Below are 16,916 nucleotides of genomic sequence, written 5' to 3'. Positions count from 1 at the left end.
ATTACTTTATTCCTACATCTTCTCAATTGTCTCTTCCTTGTATTTGCTCTTTTCCTTTCCTACTTGGTGAGATTTGGCTTTCTGTTCAAGGATCTTTTTGTGATCTTTCTCCAGTTTTAGCCTAGTGATAACCACCTTGCTGGGGCGAGGGCCCACATGGACAGTTGTGCCATTAGCCTTTTCCCACTGCACCCGTTCAATGTAGATAATATATTTCTTCCTGTAAACCTGGACTACTTTGCCAATTTGCTGACCTTTATGGCGTCCTCATACAACTGAACTTCATCATTCTTTCAGATGGGCATGGATCGCATGTTGTACTTCTGTCTCAGCTCTTTGGAAAGAGGGGAAGACATAATCTTCCTGTGAATGTGGGAAGGTGCATTGAAATGCCTTTTGTGATTCTTGCTTCGGTCGGAAGTCACAAAGGGATTGAACTTCATTTTGGCCACCCTGGCTTTGGAGATGGCCGAAAAAGGGAAGAGAACTACACACTCATCTTACTCTTATTATAAGGACTGTAGAGAAAGTTCAGTTTGTCTGAAAGCCAAAATGAAAGAATAATAAAGTTGGAAGGGGTGAACCAGTGGCTCTTAACTGTCAGATTTACTGTGCCTTTAAAAAATATTTTTAACATTTTCTTTATTCCTCTAAAATGATATTCATAGTTAAACTACCTATACTTTAAAAATTAATATGTGTGAGTATAAGTAAAAGGAAAGCAATTTATAATAACATGCATTTCAGTGTGTAAATCCTAGGTCAAACTTCACTAGAAGTAGACAGAGGCTTGCATCGATACATAAAATTAAAATAAATATGAAAGATATAAATGGAGGCTGATACAAATTCAGTTTTACTGTACTGGCACTAAATACTATTATCACTAGTGCATTGCTGTTGGTACTGTGGTGTTCCAGAATGGCGAAATTTCCCTGGAGAAATTTTAAAGAGCTTTTTTTATTGATTTACGTAGTATTTGTATTCCTGGAAATTGCAGTGTATCATTAAATTGGGCAAAAAACACTTTGTGTTAATTTTTTTTTTTTTTTTTTTTGAGACGGAGTTTCATTCTTGTTGCCCAGGCTGGAGTGCAATGGCGCGATCTCGGCTCACTGCAACCTTTACCTCCTGGGTTCAAGACATTCTCTTGCCTCAGCTTCCTGAGTAGCTAGAATTACAGGCATCCACCACAATGCCTGGTTATTTTTTGTATTTTTAGTAAAGACGGGGTTTCACCATGTTGGCCAGGCTGGTCTCGAACTCCTGACCTCAGGTGATCCACCCACCTCGGCCTCCCAGAGTGCTGGGATTACAGGCCAGAGCCACCATGCCTGGCCAAAAAAAAATTTTTTTTAAGAGGCTGGATCTCACTTTGTCACCCAGGCTGGTCTTGAATGCCTGGCTTCCAGAGATCCTCCCACTTTGGTCTCCCAAAGCACTTGGATTACAGGCGTGAGACACTGCTCTTGGTCTGTGTTTATATTTTATTTTATTTTATTTTTATTTTTATTTTTAATTAATTAATTAATTAATTTATTTATTTATTTATTTATTTTTGGACAGTGTCCCGCTCTGTCGCCCAGGCTGGAGTGCAGTGGCGCGATCTCGGCTCACCGCAAGCTCCACCTCCCGGGTTCACGCCATTCTCCTGCCTCAGCCTCCGCAGTAGCTGGGACTACAGGCGCCCATCACCATGCCCGGCTAATTTTTTGTATTTTTTTTTAGGAGAGACGGGGTTTCACCGTGTTGGCCAGGATGGTCTCGATCTCCTGACCTTGCGATCTGCCCTCCTCAGCCTCCCAAAGTGCTGGGATTACAGGCGTGAGCCACCGCACCCAGCCTTGTGTTTATATTTTAAAAGGAGTTTGGTTTAAGGCTTGGATAATTATAAACAGGTTTTTTTTTTCTACATGAATTCCGGTGAGACATTCAAAAGTCACACAGGATTTGAGACAGTTCTTCACTGTGTGATACTGTCCACTGCACTGTAGGGTGGGCTAGCATTCCTTAGTACCCTCTACTAAATGCCAGTAGTCCACCCTCACAATTATTATGACAACCAAAAATGATTTCACAAATTTCCAAATGCCATATATGAGGTAGTAATTACATCCATAAAAAATTTCTAGGATAGAGTGAAGAAAAGAGATTTGCTGATAAAATTCTTTTTCTTCCCCATATACTCAATGTACTCAGCTAATAAGTGATAAGATTCTTGAGCGAAGGAGATAATGAAAGAAAAGTATGTTTGAGGCATAGTCTGATAACTGCTTTCCAGGTAAGAAAGGAAAAAAGAAGCAACTTGCATTTTTTTCTGTTTTCTTTTTCTTTCTTTTTTTTTTATTTTTAGCAGCTACAGCTTATAAAGCATTTTCACAAATTTTATACACTTCACATCAACTGTGTATTTAGTATCTCCATCATTTTACAGAGGCGGCAGAGGGAGCTCAGAAATGCTGTGATTTATTAAAAGTCATTTTAATGAAAGACCTAGAGTTAAGATCCAGATATGGCTTCAAACCCAGTGCTCTTTCCATTATATCATAGCATTGCTAGGATGATGACGGCAGAAAAAGGAATTTTTTTTAAGAGGGAAAATTTGAGACTCACAATAAAAGCTAGAATTAGCAGGACTTTAATTGGATAGCTTTAAATTAACTGTCACTGACATTCTGAGAAGAAAGGTGACCAAAGCTTCTTTTCAAACTGAAGATTAATACATGCCCCTTTCTTATTCTGACAGGACATTGATATGCAGCTGAGTGAAATAATGAACAATGTGCATCGGATAATGACTCGCTATACTCTTGTTTTTAACTCGTCCTCTGAAAGGAACGTCTCCCTTACAGAACATAAGACAAAACAGAGAACCAATTTTCTTGAGAAAATGGCTACTTATGCTAAGACTGTTGAAATAAGAGAAAAGACTCTTGCCAACATTCTGGCCTGGTTGGAAGAATGGAGTAAGTTTACAGAAGCGGTTCAGAGGAAAACCATAAAGTTAATGAAAAAGAGAAGAGAATATATAAGTAAATTTTGAAGGATTAATCAGATTAAAGAAGAAAAGACTAAGGAGGTTATTCAGAGAATGGTTATCCTCTATTCCAGTAGGAATAAAATAGGAAAAATATAGGCTTATTCACTTAGTGCCAGCTATGCTGGCCTCCTTGCTTTTTTTAAAGCATGCCAGCAGTGTCTCTTTGTGCATACTATTCCCTTATCTGGAGCATCTTCCACCAGATGGACACACGGCTCATTCCCTGCTTAAATTCCACTTTAAAATGAGATGTTCTCTGACCATCCCCATTCCCTACACCTGGCACTTTTCCTTACACTTTACTCTTTTTTTTTTTTTTTTGAGACAGGGTCTCACTGTGTCACCCAGACTGGAGTGCAGTGGCGCGATCTCAGCTCACAGCAACTCCTGCCTCCCAGGCTCAAGTGATTCTCCTGCCTCAGCCTCCCTAGTAGATGGGACCAGAGGCTTGCAGCACCACGCCCAGCTAATTTTTGTATTTTTAGTAGAGACAGGGTTTCACCATGTTGGCCAGGCTGGTCTTGAACTCCTACCTCAAATGATCCACCTGCCTTGGCTTCCCAAAGTGCTGAGGTTACAGGCATGAGCCACTGCGCCTAGCCTACCTTTCTTTATTTTTGTCTATAGCATTAGTATCTGACTTCCCATATAATTAACCTTTTCTCTCTCTCCTTTCACCAGAAGGTAAGCAGTATGAAGTCAGGGAGCTTGTTTTACTTAAAGTATCCACGGCATCTAGACTAGCACACGTCAGAGTAGACACTGGTTGAATGAAAGAATGAATAAACTGGCCAGGTCCGGTGGCTCACACCTGTAATCCTAGCACTTTGGGAGGCCGAGGCAGGTGGATTGCCTGAGCTCAGGAGTTCAAGACCAGCCTGGGCAACACGGTGAAACCTCATCTCTACTAAAATACAAAAAATTAGCTGGGTGTGGCGGCATGCACCTCTATTCCCAGCTACTCAGGAGGCTGAGGCAGGAGAACTGTTTGAACCCGGGAGGTGGAGATTGCAGTGAGCCAAGGTCGTGCCACTGCACTCCAGCCTGTGTGACAGAGTGAGACTGTCTCCAAAACAACAACAAAAACAACAACAACAACAAAAAGAATTAATAAACTAAGAATACCAAAAAAGGGAATTTTATTTGTTGCTAGAAATTTCATGCAGTGAGGGTTATAAATACTGGATAATGGCCGGGCGCAGTGGCTCATGCTGGTAATCCCAGCACTTTGGGAGGCCGAGGCTGGCCGATCACCCCAGGTCAGGAGTTTGAGACCAGCCTGGCCAACATGGTGAAACCCCATCTCTACTAAAAATACAAAAATCAGCTGGGTGTGGTGGCACACAGTTCTGGTCCCAGCTACTAGGGAGGCTGAGGCAGGAGAATCGCTTGAACCTGGGAGGTAGAAGTTGCATTGAGCTGAGATCGCACCACTGCACTCCAGCCTGGGTGACAGAGCCAGACTCGTTCTTAAAAAAAAAAAACCAAACCTGGATAACTTGCCAAATGAGTTAATTGGGGCTTAGATCTCCAATATTAAAACACACACACATAGGCCGGGTGTGGTGGCTCATGCCTGTAATCCCAGCACTTTGGGAGGCTGAGGCGGGCAGATCATCTGAGATCAGGAGTTCAAGACCAGCCTGGCCAACATGGTGAAACCCCGTCTTTACTAAAAATACAAAAATTAGCTGGGCATGGTGGCACATGTCTGTAATCCCAGCTACTCGGGAGGCTGAGGCAGGAGAATCGCTTGAACCCGGGAGGCAGAGGTTGCAGTGAGTGGAGATTACGCCACTGCACTCCAGCCTAGGTTACAGAGCAAGACTCCGTCTCAAAACAAAACAAAACAAAACAAAACACACACACACACATTTTAGGTAGCAAACCAAACAGACACTTTTTAACCTGATTCATGTCTTTATGTCTAAGACTTACTTTTTAGCCTTCTATTCCAAGTTTCTTCCTTTTTAATTTCTTCATAGAGAAAAACCTCAGAATGGCAGTAAGTGTGAGATACCGATATTTCCCAATATTACTATATTGAGTAATTACCCAATATTATAATCCTATGTAGCTATAGTTATTTATTTTTCTGCACAAAAATGATTTTTTTTTTTTTTACTCTCTTCAAGATGCTGTTTTGTCTGAGATGACTCTAATGGATGTTGATGAACACCACCACTGGATAGCACAAATGGAGTTGTTACCGGACACGTTAAAAGCTATTGAGAACAATGTCAAGATACTAAGCAGATTTAGTACATCTTTCCTCGATGAAAAGAAGAAACAAAAGAAAAAAATATGTAAGGGTGCTTTATGATTTTGGAGTTGGAGTAGATGGAGTTTGACTTTTTCTTAAAGAAACAACTTTTTTTTTCAGTCTCACACTATCACCCAGGCTGGAGTGCAGTGGCCTGATCTCAGCTCAGTGCAACCTCCACCTCCAGGTTTCACAGTCACTAATGTATTTTCTCTCACACTACATTTGTTTTATCTGGATATTTCACACAAACAGAATCATATTATATGCGGTATTTTCTGTCTATTTTCTTTCAACTAGCATAATGTTTTTGAAATTCAGCCATGTTATAGGGCATTTTGGTAATTTCTTTTCATTGTTAGTTTACACAGTTGTCTGGATATACCACATTTTGTTTACCCATTCACCAGGTGATATACATATGAATTGTTTCCATTTGGGGCTTTTATAAATAATGCCATTATTTACCCATTTTTTTTGGGTAGATAGCTGGGAGTCGAATTGCTAGGACATATGGTAAGTTTATGTTTAACTTTTAAAGAAACTCTTAACTGTTTTCCAAAGTGACTGTACCATTTTACACTCTTATCAGCAATGTACGCAGGTTCCAATTTCTCCATTTCCTCAACAACACTTGTTATTGTCTGTCTTTTTTTTTTTTTTTTTTTGAGACGGAGTTTCGCTCTTGTTGCCCAGGCTGGAGTGCAGTGGCGTGATCTCAGCTCACTGCAACCTCCACCTCCCGGGTTCAAGCAATTCTCCTGCCTCAGCCTCCCTAGTAGCTGGGATTACAGGCATGCGTCACCACGCCCTGCTAATTTTGTATTTTTAGTGGAGATGGGGTTTCTCCATGTTGGTCAGGCTGGTCTCAACCTCCTGACCTCAGGTGATCCACCCACCTCTGCCTCCCAAAGTGCTGGGATTACAGGCACCCGGCCTCTGTCTGTCTTTTTTTTAAATTATGGCCATCCTAGTACATGTGAAGTGGTATCCACTGTGGTTTTAGTTTGCATTTTCCTAATGGCAAATGATGCTGAGCATGTTTCATGTGCTTATTAAGCTATTTCCATACATTTTTTGGTGAAATATCTATTCAAGTACTTGCCCATTTTTAAAATTGAGTTTTAACTTTTTTTTTCTTTTTCTTTTTTTGAGACGGAGTCTCACTCTGTTGCCCAGGCTGGAGTGCAGTGGTGCGATCTCAGCTCACTACAACCTCCACCTCCTGGGTTCAAGCAATTCTCCTGCCTCAGCCTCCAGAGTAGCTGGGATTACAGGCACATGCCACCATGCCTGGTTAATTTTTGTATTTTTAGTAGAGATGGAATTTCATCATCTTGGCCAGGCTGGTCTTGAACTCCTGACCTCGTGATCCACCCTCCTCGGCCTCCCAAAGTGCTGGGATTATAGGCATGAGCCACCGCGCTTGGCAGAGTTTTAACATTGCTTTACAGCTTCTGGATATAGGGTTGTTTTTTTTTTTTTTTTTGACAGGATCCTGCTCTGTCATCCAAGCTGGGGTGCATTGGTACAATAATAGTACACTGCCGCCTGGAATTCCTGGGCTCAAGGGATCCTCCTGCCTCAGTCTCCTGAGTAGCTGGGACTACAGGTGTGTGCTACCACACCCAGCTAATTTTTAAAAACTTTTTGTAGAGACAGAGTCTCATCGTGTTGTCCAGGCTAGTCTCAAACTCCTGAGCTCAAATGATCCTCCTGCCTCAGCCTCCCAAAGTTCTGGGATTATAGGCATGAGTCATCACACCTAGCTGGATGTAAGTCCTTTACCAGAAAAGTGATTTGCAAATATTTTCTCCCTGCCTATGACTTGTCTTTTCATTTTCTTAGTGGTGTTTTTGAAGCCTAAAAGTGTTTAATGTTGATGAAATCCAATAAATGTATCAATTTTGTTTTTTTATGAATCATGATTTTAGTATTGTACTAAGAACTCGTATCACTCAGGGTTCAATAAGAGAGGCAGAAGAATTAGTATGACATTATATATAATCCTTACCTATATGTAGATTCCATTGCAATTGGGAAACATACTTTGTATGATTTCTTTTCATTTATTTATTTATTTATTTATTTTTTGAAACAGTCTCACTCCGTCACCCAGGCTGGAGTGCAGTGGCGTGATCTCGGCTCACTGCAATATCTGCCTCCTGGGTTCAAGCGATTCTCCTGCCTCAGCCGACAATGCCACTAGGCATGGGTTTTTCCAGGCTTTGCTCCAAATCAAATCATCCCCGTAGGCAGTAGAGTTGTCAGTCCTCACAGCCTGCCTCACTCTGATAGAAGTTCCAGGCCATGGATCTGGCGGTTGAGGATGGACGCAACTTCAAGTTTGCAGACTTTCACTGTTTGTTACTGAGGTTCAGTAGTTTCTCGTGAACAAATGCTTCTCAATGTGTTGTATGCCTTTGGTCAATTTCAAAGTCCTAAATAGTTGTTTTGGTAGTTTTGCCCTGTTTTATCTTTGCTTTTTGGGAAGAAAAAGATTGCTGATTTTCTCACTCAGCCATTCTGCAAATCTTTTCAAATGTGTGTCTTTTTTTTTTTTTTTCAGACAGAGTCTCACTCTGTTGCCCAGGCTGAAGTGCAGTGGTGTGATCTCGGCTCACCGCAACCACCGCTTCCCGGGTACAAGTGGTTCTCCTGCCTCAGCCTCCCAAGTAGCTGGGACTACAGGCATGTGCCACCATGCCTGGCTAATTTTTGTATTTTTAGTAGAGTTCACCATGTTGGCCAGGCTGGTCACGAACTCCTGGCCTCAAGTGATCCACCTGCCTCAGCTTCCCAAAGTGCTGGGATTACAGGCATGAGCCATTGCACCTGGCCAAATGTGTGTCTTTTTTATCTGTTAATTTATGACACTTTTGAAAGAATCAAGGCAAGCTTTGATTCAGAAAAAAGAGAAAAGAGAGACAGGAATCTGAGAAAGAAAGTGGAAAGCACTAGCATAACCAAAGCTAGAGAAAAGTTTTGTCTTGAATTACATCTTTTATTTTATTTTATGTACATATGTATGTATGTATTTTGAGATGAAGTCTCACTCTCCTACCCAGGCTTGAGTGCAGTGGCGCAATCTCGGCTCACTGCAACCTCCGCCTCCCGGGTTCAAGTGATTCTCCTGCCTCAGCCACTTGAGTAGCTGGGATTACAGGCATGTGCCATCACGCCTGGCTAATTTTTGTATTTTTAGTACAGACAGGATTTCACCATGTTGGCCAAGCTGGTCTCTGGCCAGGTTGGTCTTGAACTCCTGACCTCAGGTCATCTGCCCGCCCAGGTCTCCCAAAGTGCTGGGATTACAGGCGTGAACCACCAAGCCCTGGCCTTGTCTTAGATACATTATATCTAACCCCAAACTTGTAACTAAAATTAAGTTGAAGTCACAGCTGAGTTCATGTCCTAAACTCTGGAGGCAGAAGTTCTAGGTGATTGCCAGGTACTGTGGCTTGCACCTGTAACACCAGCAACTCAGGCAGGGAGGCTGAGGTGGGTGGATTGTTTGAGCCCAGGAAGTTGAGGCTGCAGTAATCGTGCCACTGCACTCCAGCCTGGGAAACAAGGAGATCCCCTCTCAACAAAAAAGAAAGAAAAACTTCTAGGTGATTATGTGAAAAGAGTCATTCCTTTAAAAATAATACTGTTTATTTTAGAGCTAAAGTTTTCAGATTAATCTTTATCTTATATTTAATTAGTTATAGTTAATCTAGGCTAAATTCCTTAGGTTTAAACATAGATAGAACACAATGCAAAAGAAAAAAATGCAATCTCACTGTTTTATGTTTTTTTCTTCAGTATCTAGAGGTACTCTATGGAAATCTTGGAAAGAAAGAGTTATAAAACGACCTTCAACAGCCCATGCTTTAAGACCAGATCAGATGATTAGTGATCAACTTGCAACAAATACAAAGGTTTCAGAAATCCAAGGTATGCTACAGGAACTCATAGGCACCACAATGTTCAGTACATTGGAAAACAATGCTATTAAATATATATCATCAACAATAGTAAACCTTTCTAAAGCTTTGAGTATGCTAAATGACGAATTAAAATGTGTTAACTTCCAAAGTTCCACTGTGTATGCACATGAGGAAAGTGAAGCAGAAAAGGAGCTCTCTCTGAAGATAATACAAGATCTCAGTAACGAAAATGAAATGCTTCAGCAGAAACTTCAAGATGCACAAGAAAAATGTGAACAACTTATTCGATCCAAAATTGTTATAGAACAACTATATGCAAAATTGTCCACATCATCAACCTTGAAAGTGTTACCCGGACCTTCTCCACAGTCATCCAGGGCGATTATCAAAGTTGGTGATACTGAGGACAATATGGACAATATTTTAGACAAGGAACTTGAAAGTATTGTAGATGAAGTCCAAAGAAAAGAGACCAAGGACTCTGGGATAAAATGGGACTCCACTATTTCATATACAGCCCAAGCTGAAAGAACTCCAGATTTAACTGAACTGCAACAGCAACCTGTTGCTTCTGAAGATATTTCTGAAGATAGCACTAAAGATAACATATCATTGAAGAAAGGTGATGTCTATCAGGACGATGAGACTGACGAGTATCAATCATGGAAAAGAAGGCACACAAAAGGCACATATGTGTATAAGACCTCTGGACCAAATCTGAGTGATAATAAAAGTGGACAGAAAGTCTCAGAGGCCAAACCTAGTCAATACTATGAGCTACAAGTACTGAAAAAGAAAAGAAAAGAAATGAAATCATTTTCTGAAGACAAATCAAAGTTACCCACTGAAGCAAAAAGAAAACATCTCTCTTTAACTGAAACAGAGAGCCAAGGTGGCAAAAGTGGAACAAGTATGATGATGTTGGAGCAATTTAGGAAGGTCAAACGTGAATCTCCATTTGACAAACGCCCAACTGCACCAGAGATTAAAGTGGAACCCACCACTGAGTCATTGGACAAAGAGGGCAAAGGTGAAATGAGAAGCCTAGTGGGGCCACTCACAATGATCCAATTTGATGATACCGCTGGGCCGCAGAAAAGAAAGATAAAAGGAAAGAAACACCGTATCTCTTCAGGAATTATCACAAGCAGAGAAGAAAAAACTGAAGAGAAGGAAGAGTTGATCAAACAAGTCAAGTCTCATCAACTTGATAAATCACTCTCAAGAGTGGCTAAAGAGACTTCAGAATCTACCAGAGTTCTAGAAAGTCCAGATGGCAAAGGTGAACAGAGTAACCTCGAAGAATTTCAGGAAGCCATAATGGCTTTCCTAAAACAGAAAACTGATAACATAGGAAAGCCTTTTGACAAAAAGACTGTTCCGAAGGAAGAGGAGTTATTAAAAAGAGCAGAAGCTGAAAAATTAGGAATCATAAAGGCAAAAATGGAGGAATACTTCCAAAAAGTGGCTGAAACTGTGACTAAAATCTTGAGAAAATACAAAGATATAAAAAAGGAAGAACAAGTTGGAGAGAAACCTATAAAACAAAAAAAGGTAGTCTCATTTATGCCAGGATTGCATTTTCAGAAGTCACCAATTAGTGCAAAGTCTGAAAGCAGTACCCTCCTCTCATATGAGAGCACAGATCCAGTAATTAACAATTTAATACAAATGATCTTGGCTGAAATAGAAAGTGAAAGAGATATTCCAACAGTCTCAACAGTACAGAAAGACCACAAGGAGAAGGAGAAACAAAGGCAGGAGCAATATTTGCAAGAGGATCAAGAACAAATGTCTGGCATGAGTCTCAAACAGCAGTTGCTGGAAGAAAGAAATCTTTTGAAGGAGCACTACGAGAAGATAGGTGAGAATTGGGAAGAAAAAAAGGCACAGCTCCAGATGAAGGAGGGAAAGCAAGAACAACAGAGCCAGAAACAGTGGCAGGAAGAAGAGATGTGGAAGGAAGAGCAAAAACAGGGAACTCCAAAGCAGGCTGAGCAAGAGGAGAAGCAAAAGCAAAGAGGACAGGAGGAAGAAGAGCTTCCAAAGTCAAGCCTGCAGCGGCTGGAAGAAGGGACCCAAAAAATGGGTCAGAAGGAAGTGAAACATCTGGGGCCACACAGGAGAAGGGAGAAAGGGAAGGAAAAGCAGAAGCCAGAGAGAGGGCTAGAGGACCTCGAAAGGCAGATCAAAACAAAGGATCAGATGCAGATGAAGGAAATACAACCTAAAGAGCTAGAAAAAATGGTCATCCAAACTCCAATGACATTATCTCCCAGGTGGAAGAGTGTATTGGAAGATGTACAGCGGTCATATGAAGGAAAAGAGTTTCAGAGGAATCTGAAGACATTAGAGAACCTTCCTGATGAAAAGGAGCCCATATCAATCACACCTCCCCCCTCCCTACAATCCTCCCCACCTGGAGCTCTTCCTATTTCTGGACAGCCTCTCACTAAATGCATTCATCTCACACCTCAGCAGGCCCAGAAAGTGGGGATTACACTCACTCCTCAGCAGGCCCAGGCTCAGGGGATCACGCTCACCCTTCAGCAGGCCCAGGAACTAGGGATCCCTGTCACCCCTCAGCAGGCCCAGGCCCTGGAGATCCCTTTCACCCCTCAGCAGGCGCAGGCCCTGGGGATCCCTCTCACCCCTCAACAGACCCAGGTTCAAGGGATCACTCTCACCCTTCAGCAGGACCAGGCCCCAGGGATCCCTCTCACCACTCAGCAGGCTCAGAAACTAGAGATCCCTCTCACCCCTCAGCAGGCCCAGGAACTGGGGATCCCTCTTACCCCTCAGCAGGCCCAGGCCTTGGGGATCACTCTCACCCCTCAGCAGCCTCAGGAATTGGGGATCCCTCTCACCCCTCAGCAGTCCCAGGCCCTGGGGATCCCTCTTACCCCTCAGCAGGCTCAGGCCCTGGGGGTCTCTCTCACCCTTCAGCAGGTGCAGGAACTGGGGATCCCTCTCACCCCTCAGCAGGCTCAGGCCCTGGGGGTCTCTCTCACCCCTCAGCAGGCTCAGGAATTGGGGATCCCTCTCACTCCTCAGCAGGCCCAGGCCCTGGGGATTACTCTCACCCCTCAGCAGGCTCAGGAATTAGGGATCCCTCTCACCCCTCAGCAGGCCCAGGAATTGGGGATCCCTCTCACCCCTCAGCAGGTGCAGGAACTGGGGATCCCTCTCACCCCTCAGCAGGCTCAGGAACTGGGGATCCCTCTAACCCCTCAGCAGGCTCAGGAATTGGGGATCCGTCTCACCCCTCAGCAGGCGCAGGCTCTCGGGGTCACTCTCACCCCTAAGCAGACTCAGGAATTGGGGATCCCTCTTACCCCTCAGCAGACCCAGGCCCTGGGGATCGCTCTCACCCCTAAGCAGGCTCAGGAATTGGGGGTCCCTCTCACCCCTCAGCAGGCACAGGCCCTGGGGATCCCTCTCACCCCTCAGCAGGCCCAGGAACTGGGGATCCCTCTCACCCCTCAGCAGGTGCAGGAACTGGGGATCCCTCTCACCCCTCAGCAGGCGCAGGCTCAGGAGATCACTCTCACCCCTCAGCAGGCCCAGGCCCTGGGGATCCCTCTCACCCCTCAGGAGGCTCAGGAACTGGGGATCCCTCTAACCCCTCAGCAGGCCCAGGAATTGGGGATCCCTCTCACCCCTCAGCAGGCGCAGGCTCTCGGGGTCACTCTCACCCCTAAGCAGGCTCAGGAATTGGGGATCCCTCTTACCCCTCAGCAGGCCCAGGCTCTGGGGATCCATCTCACCCCTCAGCAGGCACAGGCCCTGGGGATCCCTCTCACCCCTCAGCAGGCCCAGAAACTGGGGATCCCTCTCACCCCTCAGCAGGTGCATGAACTGGGGATCCCTCTCACCCCTCAGCAGGCGCAGGCTCAGGAGATCACTCTCACCTTTCAGCAGGCCCAGGCCCTGGGGATGCCTCTTACCGCTCAGCAGGCTCAAGAACTGGGGATCCCTCTAACCCCTCAGCAGGCTCAGGAATTGGGGATCCCTCTCACCCCTCAGCAGGCCCAGGCCCTGGGGATCCCTCTCATCCCTCAGCAGCCTCAGGAATTGGGGATCCCTCTCACCCCTCAGCAGGCGCAGGCCCTGAGGATCCCTGTCACCCCTCAGCAGGCGCAGGCTCAGGGGATCCCTCTCACCCCTCAGCAGGCTCAGGCCCTGGGGGTCTCTCTCACCCCTCAGCAGGCACAGGCCCTGGGAATCCCTCTCACCCCTCAGCAGGTGCAGGAACTGGGGATTCCTCTCACCCCTCAGCAGAAGCAGGAACTGGGGATTCCTCTCACCCCTCAGCAGAAGCAGGAACTGGGGATCCCTCTCACCCCTCAGCAGGCCCAGGAACTGGGGATCCCTCTCACCCCTCAGCAGGCGCAGGAACTGGGGATCCCTCTCACCCCTCAGCAGGCGCGGGAACTGGGGATCCCTCTCACCCCTCAGCAGGCGCAGGCTCAGGGGATCCCTCTCACCCCTCAGCAGGCCCAGGCCCTGGGGATCCCTCTCACCCCTCAGCAGGCGCAGGCTCAGGGGATCCCTCTCACCCCTCAGCAGGCCCAGGCCCTAGGGATCCCTCTCACCCCTCAGCAGGCCCAGGCCCTGGGGATCCCTCTCACCCCTCAGCAGGCGCGGGAACTGGGGATCCCTCTCACCCCTCAGCAGGCGCGGGAACTGGGGATCCCTCTCACCCCTCAGCAGGCGCGGGAACTGGGGATCCCTCTCACCCCTCAGCAGGCGCGGGAACTGGGGATCCCTCTCACCCCTCAGCAGGCCCAGGCCCTGGGGATCCCTCTCACCCCTCAGCAGGCCCAGGCCCTGGGGATCCCTCTCACCCCTCAGCAGGCCCAGGCCCTGGGGATCCCTCTCACCCCTCAGCAGGCCCAGGCACTGGGAGTTCCCATCACCCCAGTAAATGCCCGGGTGTCAGCTGTCACTCTTACCTCTGAGCAAACCCAGGCTTTGGAGTCCCCTGTGAACTTAGAACAGGCTCAAGAACAGTTATTGAAGTTAGGGGTTCCTCTCACCTTAGATAAAGCCCATACCTTGGGATCGCCCCTCACCCTTAAGCAAGTCCAGTGGTCCCATAGACCATTTCAGAAATCGAAGGCTTCTCTCTCCACTGGGCAATCCATCATATCAAGATTGTCTCCAAGCCTCAGGCTGTCCCTGGCGTCATCAGCTCCTACTGCTGAGAAGTCCTCTATATTCGGGGTCTCTTCTACTCCTTTGCAGATATCAAGGGTTCCCCTCAACCAAGGCCCCTTTGCCCCTGGGAAGCCCCTAGAAATGGGGATTCTTTCTGAGCCTGGGAAGCTTAGGGCACCACAGACTCTTCGTTCCTCTGGACAGACCCTGGTATACGGAGGTCAATCCACTTCTGTGCAGCTCCGGGCACCACAAGCCCCTCCCACCCCTGGGCAGCTCCCAATATCTCGGGCCCCTCCCACTCCAGGGCAGCCCTTTATAGCTGGAGTCCCACCCACTTCTGGACAGATTCCAAGTCTCTGGGCTCCTCTTTCTCCTGGGCAGCCCTTAGTTCCTGAAGCCTCTTCCATCCCTGGGGACCTCCTGGAATCTGGACCCTTAACCTTCTCTGAGCAGCTCCAGGAATTCCAGCCTCCTGCCACTGCTGAGCAATCTCCCTATCTGCAGGCTCCTTCTACCCCTGGGCAGCATCTGGCACCATGGACCCTTCCTGGGCGAGCTTCTTCATTATGGATCCCTCCCACCTCTAGACATCCTCCCACACTCTGGCCGTCCCCAGCCCCTGGAAAGCCCCAGAAAAGTTGGTCCGCTTCTGTTGTTAAGAAAAGATTGGCAATTATTTCTTCTCTGAAATCTAAATCAGTATTGATCCATCCTAGTGCTCCAGATTTCAAGGTAGCTCAACTTCCTTTCACCACTAAGAAGTTCCAAATGTCGGAGGTCTCTGACACTTCCGAAGAAACCCAGATACTTCGAGATACTTTTGCTATAGAATCATTTAGAACATTTCAGTCCCATTTCACCAAATACAGGACACCAGTATCCCAAACCCCTTACACTGATGAAGGGGCCCTTCCCACTCTCATGAAGCCTACAACATCACCATCTTCTCTCACTACTCTACTTAAAACATCACAGATTTCACCTTTGGAATGGTACCAGAAATCCCGATTCCCTCCTATAGACAAGCCCTGGATACTGAGTTCAGTTTCAGGTACCAAGAAACCCAAAATAATGGTGCCCCCTTCCTCTCCTCAAGAACTTGAAGAAAAGAGGTATTTTGTTGATGTGGAGGCTCAGAAGAAGAACCTGATACTATTAAATCAGGCTATAAAAACTTGTGGACTCCCTTCACAGCTACACACAACGGCTAGGACTCTCATAATTGAGATACTTCATATGGACACGGTTCAGTTGGGATACTTATTCCACAAGTACATTGCCTATAGGCTGATCCAGTATGCCAGGTAGATATAATTATTATATGTCTAGTTTTCTGATTTAGTTCTGATTGCAAATATTTTCTGTCATTGTCCCAGAAGTATATTCATATTTGTCAGGCCATATGTTCTAAAAGACTGTCTTATATAAGGTCTATGGGAAGGAAGCCTGTTTAAGATCAAAAGGAGATATATTTTTTGGAAAATAAGAAATGACATATAACATGATCCATTTCATCCATATATATCACCAGCGGAGATGCCAAGTATATTTTGTGGATCATGGTTGGTCTCCAAAACATCAACTTCAAAAGTTTCCAGTTATTCTGAATTTCTTTCATCATTTTTGGTTCACCAGAAATGTATAATTTTTAAAATGGGAGATGGCATAAAAAAAGAGTGAGACCAGGCATGGTGGCTCATGCCTGTAATCCCAGCACTGTGGGAGGCTGAGGCAGGTGGATAACTTGAGGCCAGGAGTTCAAGACCAGCCTGGCCAACATGGTGAAATCTCATCTCTGCAAAAAATACAAAAATTAGACAGGCATGGTTGTGTGCACCTGTAACCCCAGGATTACTTGGGAGGCTAGGGCAGGAGAATCGCTTGAACCCGGGAGGTGGAAGTTGCAATGAGCCGATCATGCCACTGCACTCCAGCCTGGGTGAGAGAGTCAGCCTCTGTCTCAAAATAATAATAATAATAATAAAAAGAGATCCTGCCATTTGCAACAACATGGATGGAACTAGAGGTCATTATATTAAGTGAAATAAGCCGAGCACAGAAAGACAAACTTCACATGCTCTCACTTATTTGTGGGAGCTAAAAATTAAAGCAATTGAACTAATGGACATAAAGAGTAGAAGGATGGGACAGGTGCAGTGACTCACACCTATAATCCCAGCACTTTGGAAGTCTGAGGGGGGAGGATCACTTGAGCCCAAGGGTTTGAGACAAGCCTGGACAACAAATTGAGACCCTGTCTCTACAAAAAATACAAAAAATTAGCTGGGCATGATGGTGCATGCCTGTAGTCCCAGCTACTCAGGAAGCTGAGCTTGGAGGATCACTCAAGCCCCAGGAGGTCAAGACTGCAGTAAACCAAGATCGTGCCACTGCACTTCAGCCTGGGTGACAGAGCAAGACCCAGTCTCAGGAAAAAAAAAAAGAGAAGGATGGTTACCATAGGCTAGAAAAGGTAGTGGGGGTGGGGGGAAAGTAGGGATGGTTAATGGGCACAAAA

The 16,916-nt window shown here is 45.6% G+C and overlaps 1 protein-coding gene and 1 pseudogene across 1 annotated transcript in view; one reads left to right on the top strand and one right to left on the bottom strand.

Moving 5' to 3' along the window:
* Window positions 1-16,916, top strand: part of FAM186A (family with sequence similarity 186 member A) — a 70,406-nt gene that overhangs the window by 31,455 nt on the left and 22,035 nt on the right. Inside the window, exons 2-8 of the mRNA XM_054445584.1 lie at window positions 2,747-2,966; window positions 5,176-5,346; window positions 9,111-12,046; window positions 12,191-12,364; window positions 12,509-12,868; window positions 12,941-13,336; window positions 13,697-15,702. Coding sequence (XP_054301559.1) covers window positions 2,747-2,966; window positions 5,176-5,346; window positions 9,111-12,046; window positions 12,191-12,364; window positions 12,509-12,868; window positions 12,941-13,336; window positions 13,697-15,702 — 6,263 coding nt within the window. The remainder of the gene's footprint in view (window positions 1-2,746; window positions 2,967-5,175; window positions 5,347-9,110; window positions 12,047-12,190; window positions 12,365-12,508; window positions 12,869-12,940; window positions 13,337-13,696; window positions 15,703-16,916) is intronic.
* Window positions 13-443, bottom strand: LOC129010920 (large ribosomal subunit protein uL24-like; annotated as a pseudogene).

Source organism: Pongo pygmaeus, chromosome 10 (genome assembly GCF_028885625.2).
Source record: "Pongo pygmaeus isolate AG05252 chromosome 10, NHGRI_mPonPyg2-v2.0_pri, whole genome shotgun sequence".
Lineage (NCBI taxonomy): Eukaryota > Metazoa > Chordata > Mammalia > Primates > Hominidae > Pongo > Pongo pygmaeus.
The sequence above is the reverse complement of the archived record's forward strand: the minus strand, read 5'-3'. Positions and strand labels throughout refer to the sequence as shown.